Source organism: Vigna unguiculata, chromosome 8 (assembly GCF_037176805.1).
Source record: "Vigna unguiculata cultivar grain cowpea cultivar isolate G323 ecotype 2 chromosome 8, ASM3717680v1, whole genome shotgun sequence".
Taxonomy (NCBI): domain Eukaryota; kingdom Viridiplantae; phylum Streptophyta; class Magnoliopsida; order Fabales; family Fabaceae; genus Vigna; species Vigna unguiculata.
Genome location: NC_140799.1, coordinates 785647 through 800598, shown reverse-complemented (window position 1 = coordinate 800598; position 14952 = coordinate 785647). Strand labels below are relative to the sequence as shown.

At 34.8% G+C, this 14952-nt stretch overlaps 1 protein-coding gene across 1 annotated transcript; it reads left to right on the top strand.

Annotated features, from left to right (window-relative positions):
- Positions 1–570: 570 nt before the first annotated feature.
- LOC114194319 (5'-3' exoribonuclease 3-like) lies at positions 571–13600 on the top strand. Its single transcript, XM_028084457.2, has 23 exons — positions 571–1001; positions 1131–1233; positions 1338–1414; positions 2188–2379; positions 2477–2596; positions 2759–2821; positions 3000–3143; positions 3235–3399; positions 4562–4639; positions 4737–4823; positions 5079–5375; positions 5571–5666; positions 6921–7016; positions 8642–8712; positions 10811–10939; positions 11026–11102; positions 11194–11234; positions 11330–11404; positions 11546–11703; positions 12011–12115; positions 12223–12298; positions 12489–12571; positions 12682–13600. The coding sequence occupies exons 1-23, from the start codon at positions 798–800 to the stop codon at positions 13367–13369; spliced, it is 3225 nt and encodes a 1074-aa protein (XP_027940258.2). The 5' UTR covers positions 571–797; the 3' UTR covers positions 13370–13600.
- The last annotated feature ends 1352 nt before the right edge of the window (positions 13601–14952 follow it).

Genomic DNA, 14952 nt, shown 5'->3' with positions numbered 1-14952 from the left:
AACATATATATATATATATATAAGTTATAATTAAACTTAGTTACTAATTTGGTCTCAAATTGGAAATGACGAAATTGAATCATTTTAAAAAATTGGGTACTAAATTCAACCAAAAATTTAAATTAGAGTACTAAATTGAAAACAAGTATTATCATTGCCATGTGTCATGATTGTAAGTTGCTATGTGGCACGATGATAAACTGACACGTGACAATTTTTAAATTTTTTGAAAAAAAAAAAATATTTAAAAAAAATTTCATGGCTTGACACGTGTCCTGTGCGGACACACGGTGTTAACTCCAACTTAACGGAGATGATCAAATTGAATCTCTTCAAATAATTGGAGTACTAAATTTGAACAAACCAAAAATATGGGTACCAAGTTGAACTTAGCCAAAAACTTGGGGTACCAAATCAATAATTATACCTAATTTCTATTCTAATTGAAAAATAGTACAAAATATTATATATAGCTTACAATACAAAACTAACTTAGGTTTTGCTACTACTTTATTGAATGAGTATTGAAACCTAAACTATCTGTGCATTTCAGAAAGACAAAAGACCTTAAATATCAAAATACCATAGGAGTTACGAAGGGCAGCATCGTCCTTTCGTTCCGTTCTCTACCTCCCAAATTCCCAATATTCCAACCCGCGCGCGAGAGCGCAGTGTAGGAATCAGTGTTTACTTGTTTCGCATATTCGTCTTCCTCTGCGTTTAGATTTGAGAGAGAAGTGAATTGGATAAGAGTTTTTTCGTTTCGGACGAATTGAATCTGAGTTCGTGACGGAAAGATGGGAGTCCCAGCCTTCTACCGGTGGCTGGCCGAGAAGTATCCGATGGTGATTGTGGACGCGATCGAAGAGGAAGCGGTTGTAATCGACGGCATTCAAATCCCGGTCGATGCGAGCAAGGAGAACCCTAACAACATTGAATACGATAACCTCTACCTCGACATGAATGGCATCATTCATCCCTGCTTCCACCCCGAGGATAGGGTAACATTTCTCCTCCTTCTTTAATTTCAATGCGAATTCCTCTCAATAACTTGTTTATTTGTTTGATGTTTTGTTGAATTTCGAGCATGCGAGTTTGACGATGGTTACGAGTTGTGTGTTTCGATGCAGCCTTCTCCGACGTCGTTCGATGAGGTGTTTGAGTGCATGTTTGACTACATTGACAGGCTGTTTGTTATGGTGCGGCCGCGGAAGCTGCTCTACATGGCTATTGGTGTGTGTTTGTTTCTTCGTTTTGATTATTTGTGATTTGTAATTTGTAATTGTGTTGTTTGTGTTGCTGCGGGGCCTATTTGTTATGTTTGGTTTGACTTGTAGATGGTGTTGCGCCGAGGGCGAAAATGAACCAGCAACGGTCTAGGCGGTTTAGGGCTGCGAAAGATGCTGCTGATGCGGTATGTGTTTTGGTCATTTTTAATTTTTGTAATCCTTAGTAAGGTTTTGTGTAGTTTTGGATTCTTTGGGTTTCCTAATAGACTTCATTCTTTCGTGTTTCTTAGAATGTAGCAAGGAAATATTATTTGAACTACAGATTTTACGACTAATAGGGAGAAAGAAAGAGAGAAGTAAAAGGTGTAACTAATGATGGAGAGATAGAAACAAAAAGTGATTGTATGAATAACATATCTCTAGCTAGCAATTGCCGTGGATTCTATATGAACGTACTCTCTTTGCTGTTATTAACAATCAGGTTCAATCAATTGCATACCACATTGGTGGGTAATTGAAAGCTTGAACTTTGCCGTTGTCCGGTTACTCATATTATATATATATATATATATATATATATATATATATATATATATATATATATATATATATATATATATATAGTTCATACTCTGGTCTTCGTCTCAAATATTTAACCATTAATCAACACACTTTTCTTTTTATCACAATTTTGTGGCTTTCTACATGTGCTGGTAAAATATTTCTTGATTTGGGTGGTAGGGTTATTATGATAAAATGTACGTTTTTTGTAGCTGTGTGGGGTGGCTACTGCTAGTGTTTCTTGCATTGATCCCTTTCTTTGAGGTTAATGTTGTTGCTTTCTTATGATACTGATGTTTATGTGAGCGACTTTAATCTGTCAAGAAATGGTGAAATATGATAAGATGTGTAGATATGATTTCTGCTCATGTTTGCCTGTTTTTCTATTTTGTGATAGGCTGCTGAAGAAGCAAGGTTAAGGGAGGAATTTGAGAAGGAGGGCAGAAAACTTTCTCCTAAAGCAGAGTCCCAAACGTTTGATTCAAATGTCATTACACCAGGAACTGAATTTATGGCTGTTTTGTCAATTGCACTTCAGTACTATGTTCATCTTAGGTTGAACAATGACCCTGGTTGGCAAAATATTAAGGTAGAGAGTTCATTTTATATAAACTGTCTGGCTGTGGCAATTGCGTCTCATGATGGGGAATCTTCACTAATGTCATGGTTTATGTTTGTGTCTGCAGGTTATTCTTTCTGATGCAAATGTTCCTGGTGAAGGGGAGCATAAGATTATGTCCTATATCCGCCTGCAGAGAAATCTTAATGGTTTTGATCCAAATACACGACATTGCCTATATGGTTTGGTATGCATCTTATTTCCACATCTTCTTACTCTTCAAAATTCAACTTTGATTTTGTTTATAAAGAAAAGAAAATCTAACTTCTTTTCTACTTTCACTGTATCTTTTTTGCTTGATTTAGCATGATTGTAATTAACAAATTCCTATGATGTGTTTGGATGACAGGATGCCGATTTGATTATGTTGGCATTGGCTACCCATGAAGTTCATTTTTCAATTCTTAGAGAGGTTTGTGTCCTATCGAGTTGTTCTTTGTATCTGAATTGGAGTTTATTAGAGTAGTAAAATAAGTATATGATGCTGACATGAAGAATGTTTGATATAAATTTTATGCAATATTTTTGGCTTCTTTCCATTAGTTGTTGTGAGTGATTGAGAATCATTGGTAAATAATGTGTTATTGCAGGTTGTATTTACTCCTGGACAAGACAAATGCTTCCTCTGTGGTCAGATGGGCCATTTGGCAGCAAACTGCGAAGGAAAGGAAAAAAGAAAGGCAGGAGAGTTTGATGAAAAAGGAGAGGCTGTCGTGGCTAAAAAGCCATACCAGGTCAGGATTTGTGATATGAAATTCCTATCTTATATTGAATACGACACTTTTTGTGTTTAGTCCTTAATTTTACTTCCTTTTTTTTTTGTAGTTCCTGAATATTTGGACTCTAAGAGAATATCTGGAGTATGAGATGAGAATACCTAATCCTCCTTTCGAGTTTGATTTTGAATGCATTGTGGATGATTTTATCTTCATGTGCTTTTTTGTCGGCAATGATTTTCTTCCACATATGCCTACACTAGAGATTCGTGAGGTCCGGTATTCTATTTCTTTTTTTTCTCTACTACTGTATACTTGCTATGAATCAAATTTCAGGACTGCTCTTCTATTTTGTAAGCATTAATTGTGGATTTTTTCTTTGACTTGTAATTGGTATTGGACAAAAAATGGAGCGGTTTTTTTTTTTCTGGTTTGGGTTTTGGTACCTAACTTCAATAATTGGGTCAATTTTGAAAGTGATGGGTTTCTTCTATCTAAATAATGAGGAACTATCTATCTGGAAAGACTAAATTGTTGGGTCGAACAAGGCTGAAATGCTTTGAGGTGAAGCCCGGATAGAGTATCAAAATAATTTTACCTTGCGCTGAATTTTAAGTTAATTTCAAGCATGCGAGTGTTTTTGCAGGATTTTGTAGTTTACTACGAACACTATCTGAAAAGCTCAAGCTTTTACAAGGAGGCAAACAAATGTTATATATTTGGCAAAAAAAAAAAAAACTTTAGAAGTGACTACCATACATTTTGGTATCTCACAGAACCAAAACACTTTTAAGATATATTGTATGGTCTAGGAACACTTTTAAGATATATGTATGGTCTATCTTTTTCAAAAGTAGTAATGGCTTTGAGATAACCTTTTCATATATTCTTTTCGGAAAATCTTTGAGAGTTTATAGTGACCAAAAAAATTCATGACGTATGGTGCTTTGTATTCAGTTTAGGTCAAGTTTGGTATTTGGATTTTAGGTTTAACTTTGAAATGTATTAATGAAACAATGAGTGAGGTATTATCACATCAATATGACCTTTCCTATGGATTTTGTGGTAAAATCATAGAGAATGTTATCTGTTATTCAAACCTCAATTCTATTTGATTTAATTGAGTAAAACAAAAACTGATTGTGAATTATTTTTAAACATTTTGCATAGCTTAAATCATTTTGCATAATTTGTTAGTGAAGATAAATGGATCCGAATTGTCTTGCTGTCTATACTTCAAGAATGGTCTCAATGTTGAGGCGGAAAGAAGTCCCAATCTTTAGCATCCTTTTAAATTTCTTAATTTTTTATGTAGTGTAGTAATTATTTTGTTATTATATTTGCCATGTATTAACTGACGTGAAGTGTTATGTTTATATGCTGATTTTTATTATGTAACTGATCTATTTCTTGGGAATTTCATTTCTTCTACATAGGGTGCAATCAACTTGCTGATAGCAGTATACAAGAAGGAATTTAGGGAATTGGGCGGTTATTTAACCAATGGTAGCACGGTATGTGGTATTAATGGTGGGGATCTGTGTGAATGCTGTGCCACTTTTCATCGACATATTCATTGACATTGTCTTTTTCTTTCCTGCCTCCTTTTAGATAAATTTGAGCAGGGTGGAGCACTTCATTCAGGCTGTTGGATCTTATGAAGATAAAATATTTCAGAAAAGGGCTCGATTGCATCAGGTTTGTTTAGTTGCTTTGCATCTACTCACCCTTTAAGGTTTACATAGAAAGAGTTCATCAATTTGTGCCTATTGGTAGAATGTGTTTGTCACACAATTGAGGAAGTGTGTCTGTTCAAATTTTGTCATAATTGACGGGAACATTTTTTAATAAGTGAGATAATTTTTTTTTACATCTATATAGTTTTCTTCTTATATATAGATATTTGACTGCATGTTTTGAAGTTATTCTTTGCATTTATTTGTCTGCATTCAGCGACAAGTGGAAAGAATAAAGCGTGAGAAGGCACAGGCAAGAAGGGGAGATGACACCGAGCCTCAATTTCAACCAGAGTCTTTAGTTGCAGTTTCACGATTCCATGGTTCTCGTCTTGCTTCAGCTCCAACACCATCACCATTTCAACAATCTGGGCATTATAACTCTCCAGTGTCCTCATCAGTTAAAAAATACCATAAAGAAACCTCTGAGAGGCCCCATAAAGTGGCTAGATTATCTTCAGGAGCCACTCTTGCTGCTGCTATCGTTGAAGCCGAGAGTAGTGTTGAAATAGAAGTATGTTTTCCTGCTTCGGGAGAGGCATTCTTTAGAACTAATATATGGTGGGCTAACCTATTATTGGGTATGAGCCTGGCGAGGAATTAGATGCACTTTGTTATCTTGTCAAATAATTGTTATTCTAAGGTTTTTACAGTGATCTGGTTAGGTCCTCTGTGTCTTGTCTGAGTTTAGTATTCTTTTACCTTTCAGGAAAAAGATAATAAAGATGAATTGAAAACAAAATTGAAGGAGATACTTCGCGAGAAATCTGATGTATTCAACTCAAAAGATGACGAAGAGGACAAGGTAAAAATGTAGAGTTCTTATAGTCTTTTTGTTTTGTATTTTAGTTTTCCTATGCATTTATGTTTGTTCATTGTTGTTTTTTAATAAGTAACAAATATGTGAAAGTTGTCATCCCTGTGGGTATTAGATTAAAAAATTTTGTTTGTTAAAATATTTGTTATGGCATTTTTTATTATTTGTCATGAATCTTTTGATTCACTATATGGTTCAATGCATGTTTTGGAAAATAGATCTTTTGATCCAATGTGGGGCAAATTTCTTTTTGTTGGTAATTTTATTAGTTCTACCATTCTAAAGACTGTAATTTATGTTGAGGAAATTTTGGGAGTTCGTTAGGATATCATAATGTTAATTAGATTGACGTTGAGTAGTTAAATTTCATAACGAAGGAACAAAAAAAATTGGAAGGACTTCTTAAATATTTAAAATTGGAAGTGTTTCTCAGTTTTATCTCCATTATTATATAACCTACTTGACCCTGTATTCACAATATCCTCACTTTTAAGGTTTTTTCAATCAAGTCCTGGACAAACCTTTGTTCAAAACATGAAATAGAACTGAAGAAAATTAACTGACATTTTAACCTTATAATTTCTCAAACTATGGATCTGCATTTATTCTTTATTTCCAAAGGACTTTTGAATTTGAAGTGCATGCCTCAGAATGATCTTTACTAATGTATGCATAGGGAATGGTTGGAGTTCTTGCCATGTGACCAATATAACAAGTTCAAATGGTAACATGGTTGCACTACCCTTCGCTTAGGCCTGTGCTAAACAGGAGCTAGGGAAATTGATTGGATGATAATGCTACATAGAACTGAGTTATGTGCAGAACCTTCTAAATTCTTTTTGAATCTAGGTGATAGCTTGCTATTTTGAGGAGCATGAGAGATGCATCTATAGTAAAGCTTGCAATTATGACTCTTGTGCAACACATGTTTAATTTTTACCTATGAGTATAGCTCATTCTAATATGGTCCTTCTTCTTGTATCACATTCTTAATTTTGTACCCGTATGTAAGGGACCAAATTAAGAATGTGTTGGACGTATATGGACCAAATCAAGGATGTGTAAGAAGGGAGTAATGGTGACAGGAACCAAATTTGCAATGTTTTCCATGTGTATGTACTGATTTAACATGATTTTATGCATACAGACTAAATTGAGAATTTGTTACATAATAGGAACTAAATCATATGTTTAACCTGAAGTTGTTTCACTTCATTTAGCTAATATTGCTGGTTTCGACAGATTAAGTTGGGAGAACCAGGCTGGAAAGAGAGGTATTATGAGGAAAAATTTCATGCTAAAACTCCTGAGGAACTTGAAGCGATACGGAAAGATGTTGTAAGTTAATGAATCAAAATTTTATTAATTTTTATTTTGTTAGGAACCTTTAATTGAAATGAAAAGAAGAGAAGTAAGATTGTTATTGAAAAGGATGAAAAGAACAATGAGAAAACTCTCCTCCAAGGGTTTCCCCTTCACAAGTTCTAATCTCTTATTTATATCTTACTATTTACATCATACTAACCCGTCTTACCAACTAACCCATTAATATTCTAACTATCTCACTCAATTGATTTCCCCTTCTTAAATCCTAATCATACACCCCTCCTTAATTTCCTCAAGATTGGAATTTGAAAACTGGAATTCCACACTGAAATAATACACTTCGTCAAGTTTTCCCTGTTTGCGGGAAGACAACTACACCCATTTTATCTTTTGCTGGGAGAAACCCGCTGCCCTGCATGCAAGATTGGGTTCAGTGGCTCTGGTGAGTTCCAGGGCGAAAGCAAATTCTGAATAATCTGGACCTCTGGGTGTTGCTTAATTTCTCTTCATCCCTGTGACTCATGTCACCAGCGACCCAACCATCCAAGTTTATCAGCGTAAATCTACTTAAGCAATTCAATATAAGAATTGATTGAAAAAGTTTCAAACTAACATGAGAAAAATTTCTCTCAATTTTCTATTCATTCAAAAGAGATCTAGTGTGATGCTTTTATAGCCTATCCCAGAGACAAAGGGAAGCGACTCTTTTTGGTGTGTAGGACTAACACTAAGCCTAAAAACGCGTGGAGTTATGCGTGAAGCTTACTTGGGTGCTAAGTTCAAATTTCAAAAGGAAGTCACATCACACCTGTAGCATGTATACTGGTGCGCCTTTTTGGCCTGGAGAAGAAGGAACATGTTTTAAGCATGCGAATGGCACACCTAATGTAAAAATAGAGGTCCTTGCTTGTCTGCAACCTAACATAGGCATGGAAAAATACTCCTCAGTGATGCTGGGCTCTGCTATGGGCTGATGTCCATGTATTAAAACTTAAATTAGTTGGGGATATTTCTAAGCTTAGGTTAATTTGCATCTCTCTTGGCTTAGGTTACAGAGAGAAGTATAATTTCTACTGGAAACAAATTCTTCCAGCCTATGAAGCTCCAATCATTCCCTAATATCTCCTTCAACCTATTTAATTTTTTATCTTGGCAATCTCATTTTGTAGCTTCCAACAATTGTTCAATCCTATCTTCTCCATTGACTTTGATTGTTCATGGATTGTTGGTTGCCCCATTGGATCTTCATCATAGTCTATCTTTCAAAGATATGGCTACCATAATTATCTTTTCTATCTAAGCTGTTGCATCCCAAAGTATTCTTCTATATAACACTTTCTTGGCCTTTGAAGATCTGGCAGGTCAGAGCTATATTGTGATTCTAGATTTGAAGGGAGAGAGATAAGACTTTCATCGAATAAGATGAAAATAGCAACAACTCTGGAAGGGTTTCCTCTCACAAAAAGCCAATGCTCAATTTAAAATGATAACAAATCTGAATCTCCCATCCTTCTTCCCTATTTGTATCTAGCTAACCCCTCTAACATTCTAACTATCTTAACTACTAAAACCCCCCTCTTATATCCTATCAGATTCATTTGGAGATTTAGGTTTTCTTATTGCTTTCTATTTTTCAGGTCTTGAAGTACACTGAAGGCCTATGTTGGGTGATGCACTATTATTACGAAGGTGTTTGTTCTTGGAACTGGTAAGTTCCTTCTTTTGTTTCTTGCGATTAACTGTATAATCCTGAAATTATGTTGCCTTTCCTTTATCTTTACTTTGTCATCATGGTATTTTTCTTCCTCACCTATCAAATTTGTGATGACCTAGTTTTATGTTGAATGCTTCATTTTAACACTTGTTTGGTTGAACATAAAATTGTGTAAAATGTGATGCTTGCTTATTGTTCCTGGCCTGTTCTTTCACTGCTCTGCTGCAGTTTCTTGATCAAAGCCCTTTAATATTTTTGGTGAATTTGTGTATTAGTGACTAAGGTCCTTCAGGCCCGACTCTTGATATTATGTTAGCAACTGGTTCAGATTGATTACATAATATAATCTTCATTGGAAATTCTTCTGCTCTGACACAGTGCCAGTGTGGTGGCAGAGTCCAGGAAAACAGAAAAAAAGTACACTCTTACTCATTGTAGAGACCATTGCTCTTCCTAAGGATGCCCTCCTACAATTTCTGACACCTCCCCGCCTTTCTTTTTCAGTCTATTATATTAATTTATACCCTAGTTAACTACTGTCAGTCTGGTACATGGTTATGGTACATTGTTCTCCCTACGGATGCCCCCTACAATTTCTGACACCTCCCTCCTTTCTTTTTCAGTCTGTTTATATTAATTTTTACCCTAGTTAACTACTGTCAGTCTGGTACATGGTTATGATATACACCAAGGGAATAAACCATCGTTATTTCTCTATTCCTCCTCACATAAACCTTCTTAATATGGGGTTTATTCTTTTTGATTGACTTTCGTGCTTTTAGCAGAAAAGAAGATGCTAAAATTTTATGGTAATCTAGATATAAATTTACTTTGAAGTGTATTTTTATGGGATTAATATTCGGGGAAGTAAGCTCTTATTTTATTTAATATTTGTTATCTACCTGGTTCTAGGGAACATAGTGGGATAAGATTTTGTTGTTGTACCAACTTGGTTCCCAGTATGGCTGCTCATGTTTTGTTATAATGTTCAGATCCATAAGGTTGCATGGTTTACTATTTAGCATCCTTGTTTCTTCTAAAATGTCATGCACATACATACCTATTTTCTTTCTGCCCCACAGCCATTGTTCTCTCTGCTGTTTTCTGAGTATCTTTGCCCCCCTGTAGCCAGTGCGCTCGCCAAACATTCCATACATTTTTCTCTCAATCGGCTGCCACACTCTGTGTATTGTTTCTTTGTTTCCTGGCAAGCATTGTGATCTCCTTCCATTTTTTTGCTCTTGAACAGCCGCCATGCCCTTTGACATTTTTAGCAAACTTGACACAGATGATACGTATGCTTCAAGTTGAGGGAATGTTAAAGATATCAGTTCCTTATTTACTATGTCAGCTCCAGCAACCAACTGGCTGACATGATTCTCTCAAGGGGTTTTGTGTATTTAACATTTCTTACAGGTTTGTCTCATATGGCACATATGCTCCAATTTGAGAGTGAGTGTTAGGAATATGATTTAAATTTATATTAAATAGGGAGGAGATATGATATGATTCGGTAGGAAAATATCTGACTAATAATTCCCATTATTAAATATTGATTTTGTTTCTTATTGTTGTATTAAGAATACTCGTGTACCCAACACAATTTAGAGCAATCGTTTCCATAAAAATATTTTTTTTTAAAGATCTCTTCTCTCATTTATTGAGTCTCTTTTTGACTTTGTAATTCTCAGTAGATTCCGACCAGTAGGGAAATGTGTTGTTAGCACTCCTCAGACAAAGTCCTTTGTTTGAAAATATTGGAACAAAGGCTGTTTTATACCTTATATACTTTTATCTCGCCATCTATGTTTACAATATTAATCACAAAACAACCTAAATTAACAATTTATAATGTTTGCTGTCCATCACTGGTAAGGCCACAAACATCTATCCTTTGTAGACCTAACTGGGTGGGGAAGCTTGTTCTGTGGGTTACGTTTTTTAGATATACTAGTAAGGAAACACAGCTAGGGCATGAATAAAAATATATATTTACTTCTCTTGCCTGTGAATTTCAAGTTGTTTAGAATCCAGATTGCATCTACAAGAATTCCAAGTCTTATTTTACCAATTTTATTGTGTTATAAAATAGGTTTTATCCATATCACTATGCCCCCTTTGCGTCTGATCTCAAGGACCTTGGTGAACTTGATATTAGTTTTAATCTGGGTACCCCATTCAAACCATTTGACCAGCTTCTAGGGGTCTTTCCTGCTGCAAGGTTTGCTTGCTACCCAACTTACTATTGTTGTTTGCACTCTAAACTCTATTAGTGTAATAACATTGGTACTATGGACATATCTGCAGCTCTCATGCTCTTCCTGAGCCGTATAGGAGACTTATGACAGAACCAAACTCACCTATCATTGATTTTTATCCTGTTGGTATGTCTTTATCAAAGTCTATTAATTTAAGTTTTAGAAGTTCTACTGTGTTATCAGTATTGATCCCTACTTAACATTAATGTTGTCTCAGATTTTGAAGTTGACATGAATGGAAAACGCTTTGCTTGGCAGGTTCGATCCAAATTTATGTTGCCTGCATTTTTTTCTTTACTATTTTCTAGATATGGCTTCATCGCAGTTGATTATATCTTCCTTCCTCTTTACAGGGTATTGCCAAGTTACCTTTTATTGATGAAGGGCGTCTTCTTGCAGAAGTTCAGAAGATTGAAAATTTTTTAACAGTATGTCTTGGTCTTCCTTTGAGCTTAAATGCATGCACATCTGGTTCAATTTGCTGTTCTTAATTCATCTCGCATCGTAAATGTTACTAATTTATAGCTTATGTTTTTTCTACATCCTATCTCTATTGAAAAAATCAAAAGCCAGAGGAAAAGCGACGGAATGCTATAATGTATGACTTGCTCTTTGTGAATTCTTGTCACCCTCTTTCTGCATGCATAAGTACACTGGACAACAAGTGTAAAAACATGTCAAACAGTGAACGGGCTTTGGTGAAGGAAAAAATCAATCCCATAGAAAGGTTGGTGCATAATGCTTTGCCATTTTCTAAGCAAATTAGCTTATGTTATAGTAGTGCATTTGTTGGAACATCATTTATTCTCACGCGTCACAACATGTCTTGGAATTATGATGTAGCAATAATATGAACTTTGAAGTTTTATGGAATATACACATTGAATTTAAACCCTTAAGAAAAAAGTTGAGGCCTTTGTTTTTCAAATGTATGAAATGGTCAAGTTTGTTTACTTCATAAAAATTTAACTTTGAAAAGACATTTTTAATATCCTGCTGGACTATCTTCTGATTTTATTTGGGGATACATGCAGTGGTGGAATGAATGGTTACTTATCTTTATGCGGTGGAGAACCTTGCCCTCCTGTCTTTAGGTCTCCTGTTGCCAGCATGGAAGATATCATGGACAATCAAGTTATGTAAGTCTGTCGATGCTGGGTACTATTCAACAAGAACACATCTTATGGTCTTGGATCTGTATCTCACCGTGATTTATCTATTTTCCTTTTCGTTCCTTTTTGCTCAGATGCGCAATATATAGACTTCCAGATGCTCATAAACACATTACCCGACCACCACAAGGAGTTAAATTTCCTAATAAGGTAATAAATTTAGTAGCAGATCGTTGTCTGTAACCTCTAATTTCCAACTCCCTTTCCCAATTTAGTTTTTAATTTCAAACGTTGCCACATTAAGACCCTGTTCTGTTTAAAGTAGAATATACTTATTTGTGTTTTGTCTACTTATACTGTAATGTTGGTGGAAAAATGAAAGTATATGCTTTGTGTACAGTCTGTTACCATTGGGGATCTAAAACCTGAACCTGTTTTATGGCATGAAGATTCGGGTAGGAGACATCACACTGAAAATGGGAGGTAAGGCTTTCTTTTGAGTTAAATTTATGATTTATTGTTGTATTGCATGCACAGCATATCCAGTCATCTAGTTGGCTGAAACTGAGTGGGGATCTGGTTTTGTATATCAGGAGAAACCACCCTCCAGGGTCTTCTGGTCGGGAGCTTGGAGATGCTGCACACAGACTCGTTGTGAATTCCTTACAGATGAAGGTTGACTCCAATGGCTACCGTCACCCACATAATGGACCTCCTATATCTTATCCTGCACCAATGGGTCATCGACCACCGGTGTCTTCCTATGGTTACGAATCACACCCAGGATACGTTGCAATGCCACCTGTTCCTGCTCCCTCACTCCATGGCAGACCCCACTTGGCACCTTACAATGCTCAGCAGTATGGCTATAATCAACAATACCTACCTCCCCCGGTACCATACAATCCTCATCAGCCATCAAATTCTTACGAAAGAAATGATTATCAACACCCTGGATCACATCATTATGAAAGAAATCAGCATCAGGGTAGTGGGGGTAGGTATAATCAGCATCAATCCTCAGGATATAATCAGAACGCCAGGTTTATCAACAATACGCAAGGTGCATATGGTAGTCACCATCATGATGTTAGTCATCATCACCAAGTTATTCACCACAACCCAAACTTCCAACCATCTAGAACCCATCAGAGTTGGACTCCGCGAAACAATCAGAGTGGAAACAGGGAATATGGTCATCATTCCTCCAATCAATTTTCTTTATTAGATAGAAGAGGAAACAGGAATCCAATGCCACCACCTGGTTACGATCGCCAATAGCCTCATTCGGTAAGTTGTTGTACCATATCTTTTTTTTCTTCTCTCAATTAGTTGAGGTTTCTGACTTGTACCTGCATTTTCTCCTATTATCTCTACCCTAGAACACAGGTTGTAACATTTTCCTTCTTTATAGGCTATTCAATTCAAACATATACTTTTGTTTTCGGCTTGTAACTCTTGTTTCTTGTTTAGTCCAATGCGCCGTATCAGTTAATCCGTTACTTGATTCAATTCATTCTTGTTTCCCATTAATTTCTCTATTATGTTGGCCTGTAAACTTGTTAAGTTCGTATAGTTCTTAGAATTTTTCGTTCTTCTCTTTTTGGGCAATCCAAACAGTTAAACCAAGAAGCATTTAAGACACGAAGAACCGCATCTATTATGTATGGCCAAACACGATTATTTTCAAGGATATTGCTTGCTTTTTAGTAATGTGTTAGACGTGCCCAACACAACTCTTTGGGTGCCAATGAATTAACTTTTTGTTAACATGATCGCGAATTGACTCGTTCAGATTGGGACAAGTTCATAACCATAGTAAAGCAGCATGGGGAATCATGACATAATTGAATTGTGTTGGGTGATTAAGAATGATACAGATAGATTGTCATAAATTTGAGTATCCTAAAAAATTAAATAATAAGAAGGTTTTTGTCAAATATCCTAAAAAAAGCATCTCTTTTTTTGAATTTTCACAAAAACTCAAAGGCCTTTATTGAAATTGAATAATATCAAACCATCTATATTTATTTTTATTATTTCTTTAAAATAGCATATTATTCATTGCTTAAAAATGTTATTAATCTTAGTTTTGCAGTCTTACAATGTCACGTACTTTTAAACACTCCACACAAAAATTTGCTCCGTTTATGGTAAATGTTAAAAGTGCGATAACCTTATTTTAAACAAGTCTAGTATGTTACTTAATATTGCTGAAAATAAGTTTACTTAATATTATTACTTTGATTTTTTTTTTTTCATTTTCTCTCTTTTGAATCATATTTTTTTAAAATAGCACAGTTTGTGTGAAAATGAATATTTATATAAGTAATATACCATCATTTAGTTGAATGTTGTAGCTAATTATATCATAAATGATTAAGAAAATTATATCATAAATGATTAAGAATTTAAGTACGAGTTCAAAGTACCATTTCTATAAAAATAATAAAAATGAGTATGATTTAAGAAGAAAAATTCACAAATATGTAGTTATAGTGTGTTTGGATGATATGAGAGTAATTTATTATTTTATAAATTTTAAATGTTTTGAAGTAAAATAAATTTTTGGATAAGATAATTAAAAGCAAATTAAAATTAAAAAAAACATTTTAAATAACTAAAATAATAAAATTTAAAATAAGTAAAAAAAGGAAATTCAAATTTCACACTTTGTTATTCCCTCTTTATACACACTATATACACAATTTTATTGAAAAAAAAAAATCAAATTATCAAATATTATTTAAATATTTATTTTTGACTAATATCTTGTATTAAGTGGAGATATCATGTTTACACACTTTTGGATTGATGTGAAACAAAGAGGGGAAATTGAAATCAAAGTCTATTACAACACGTGA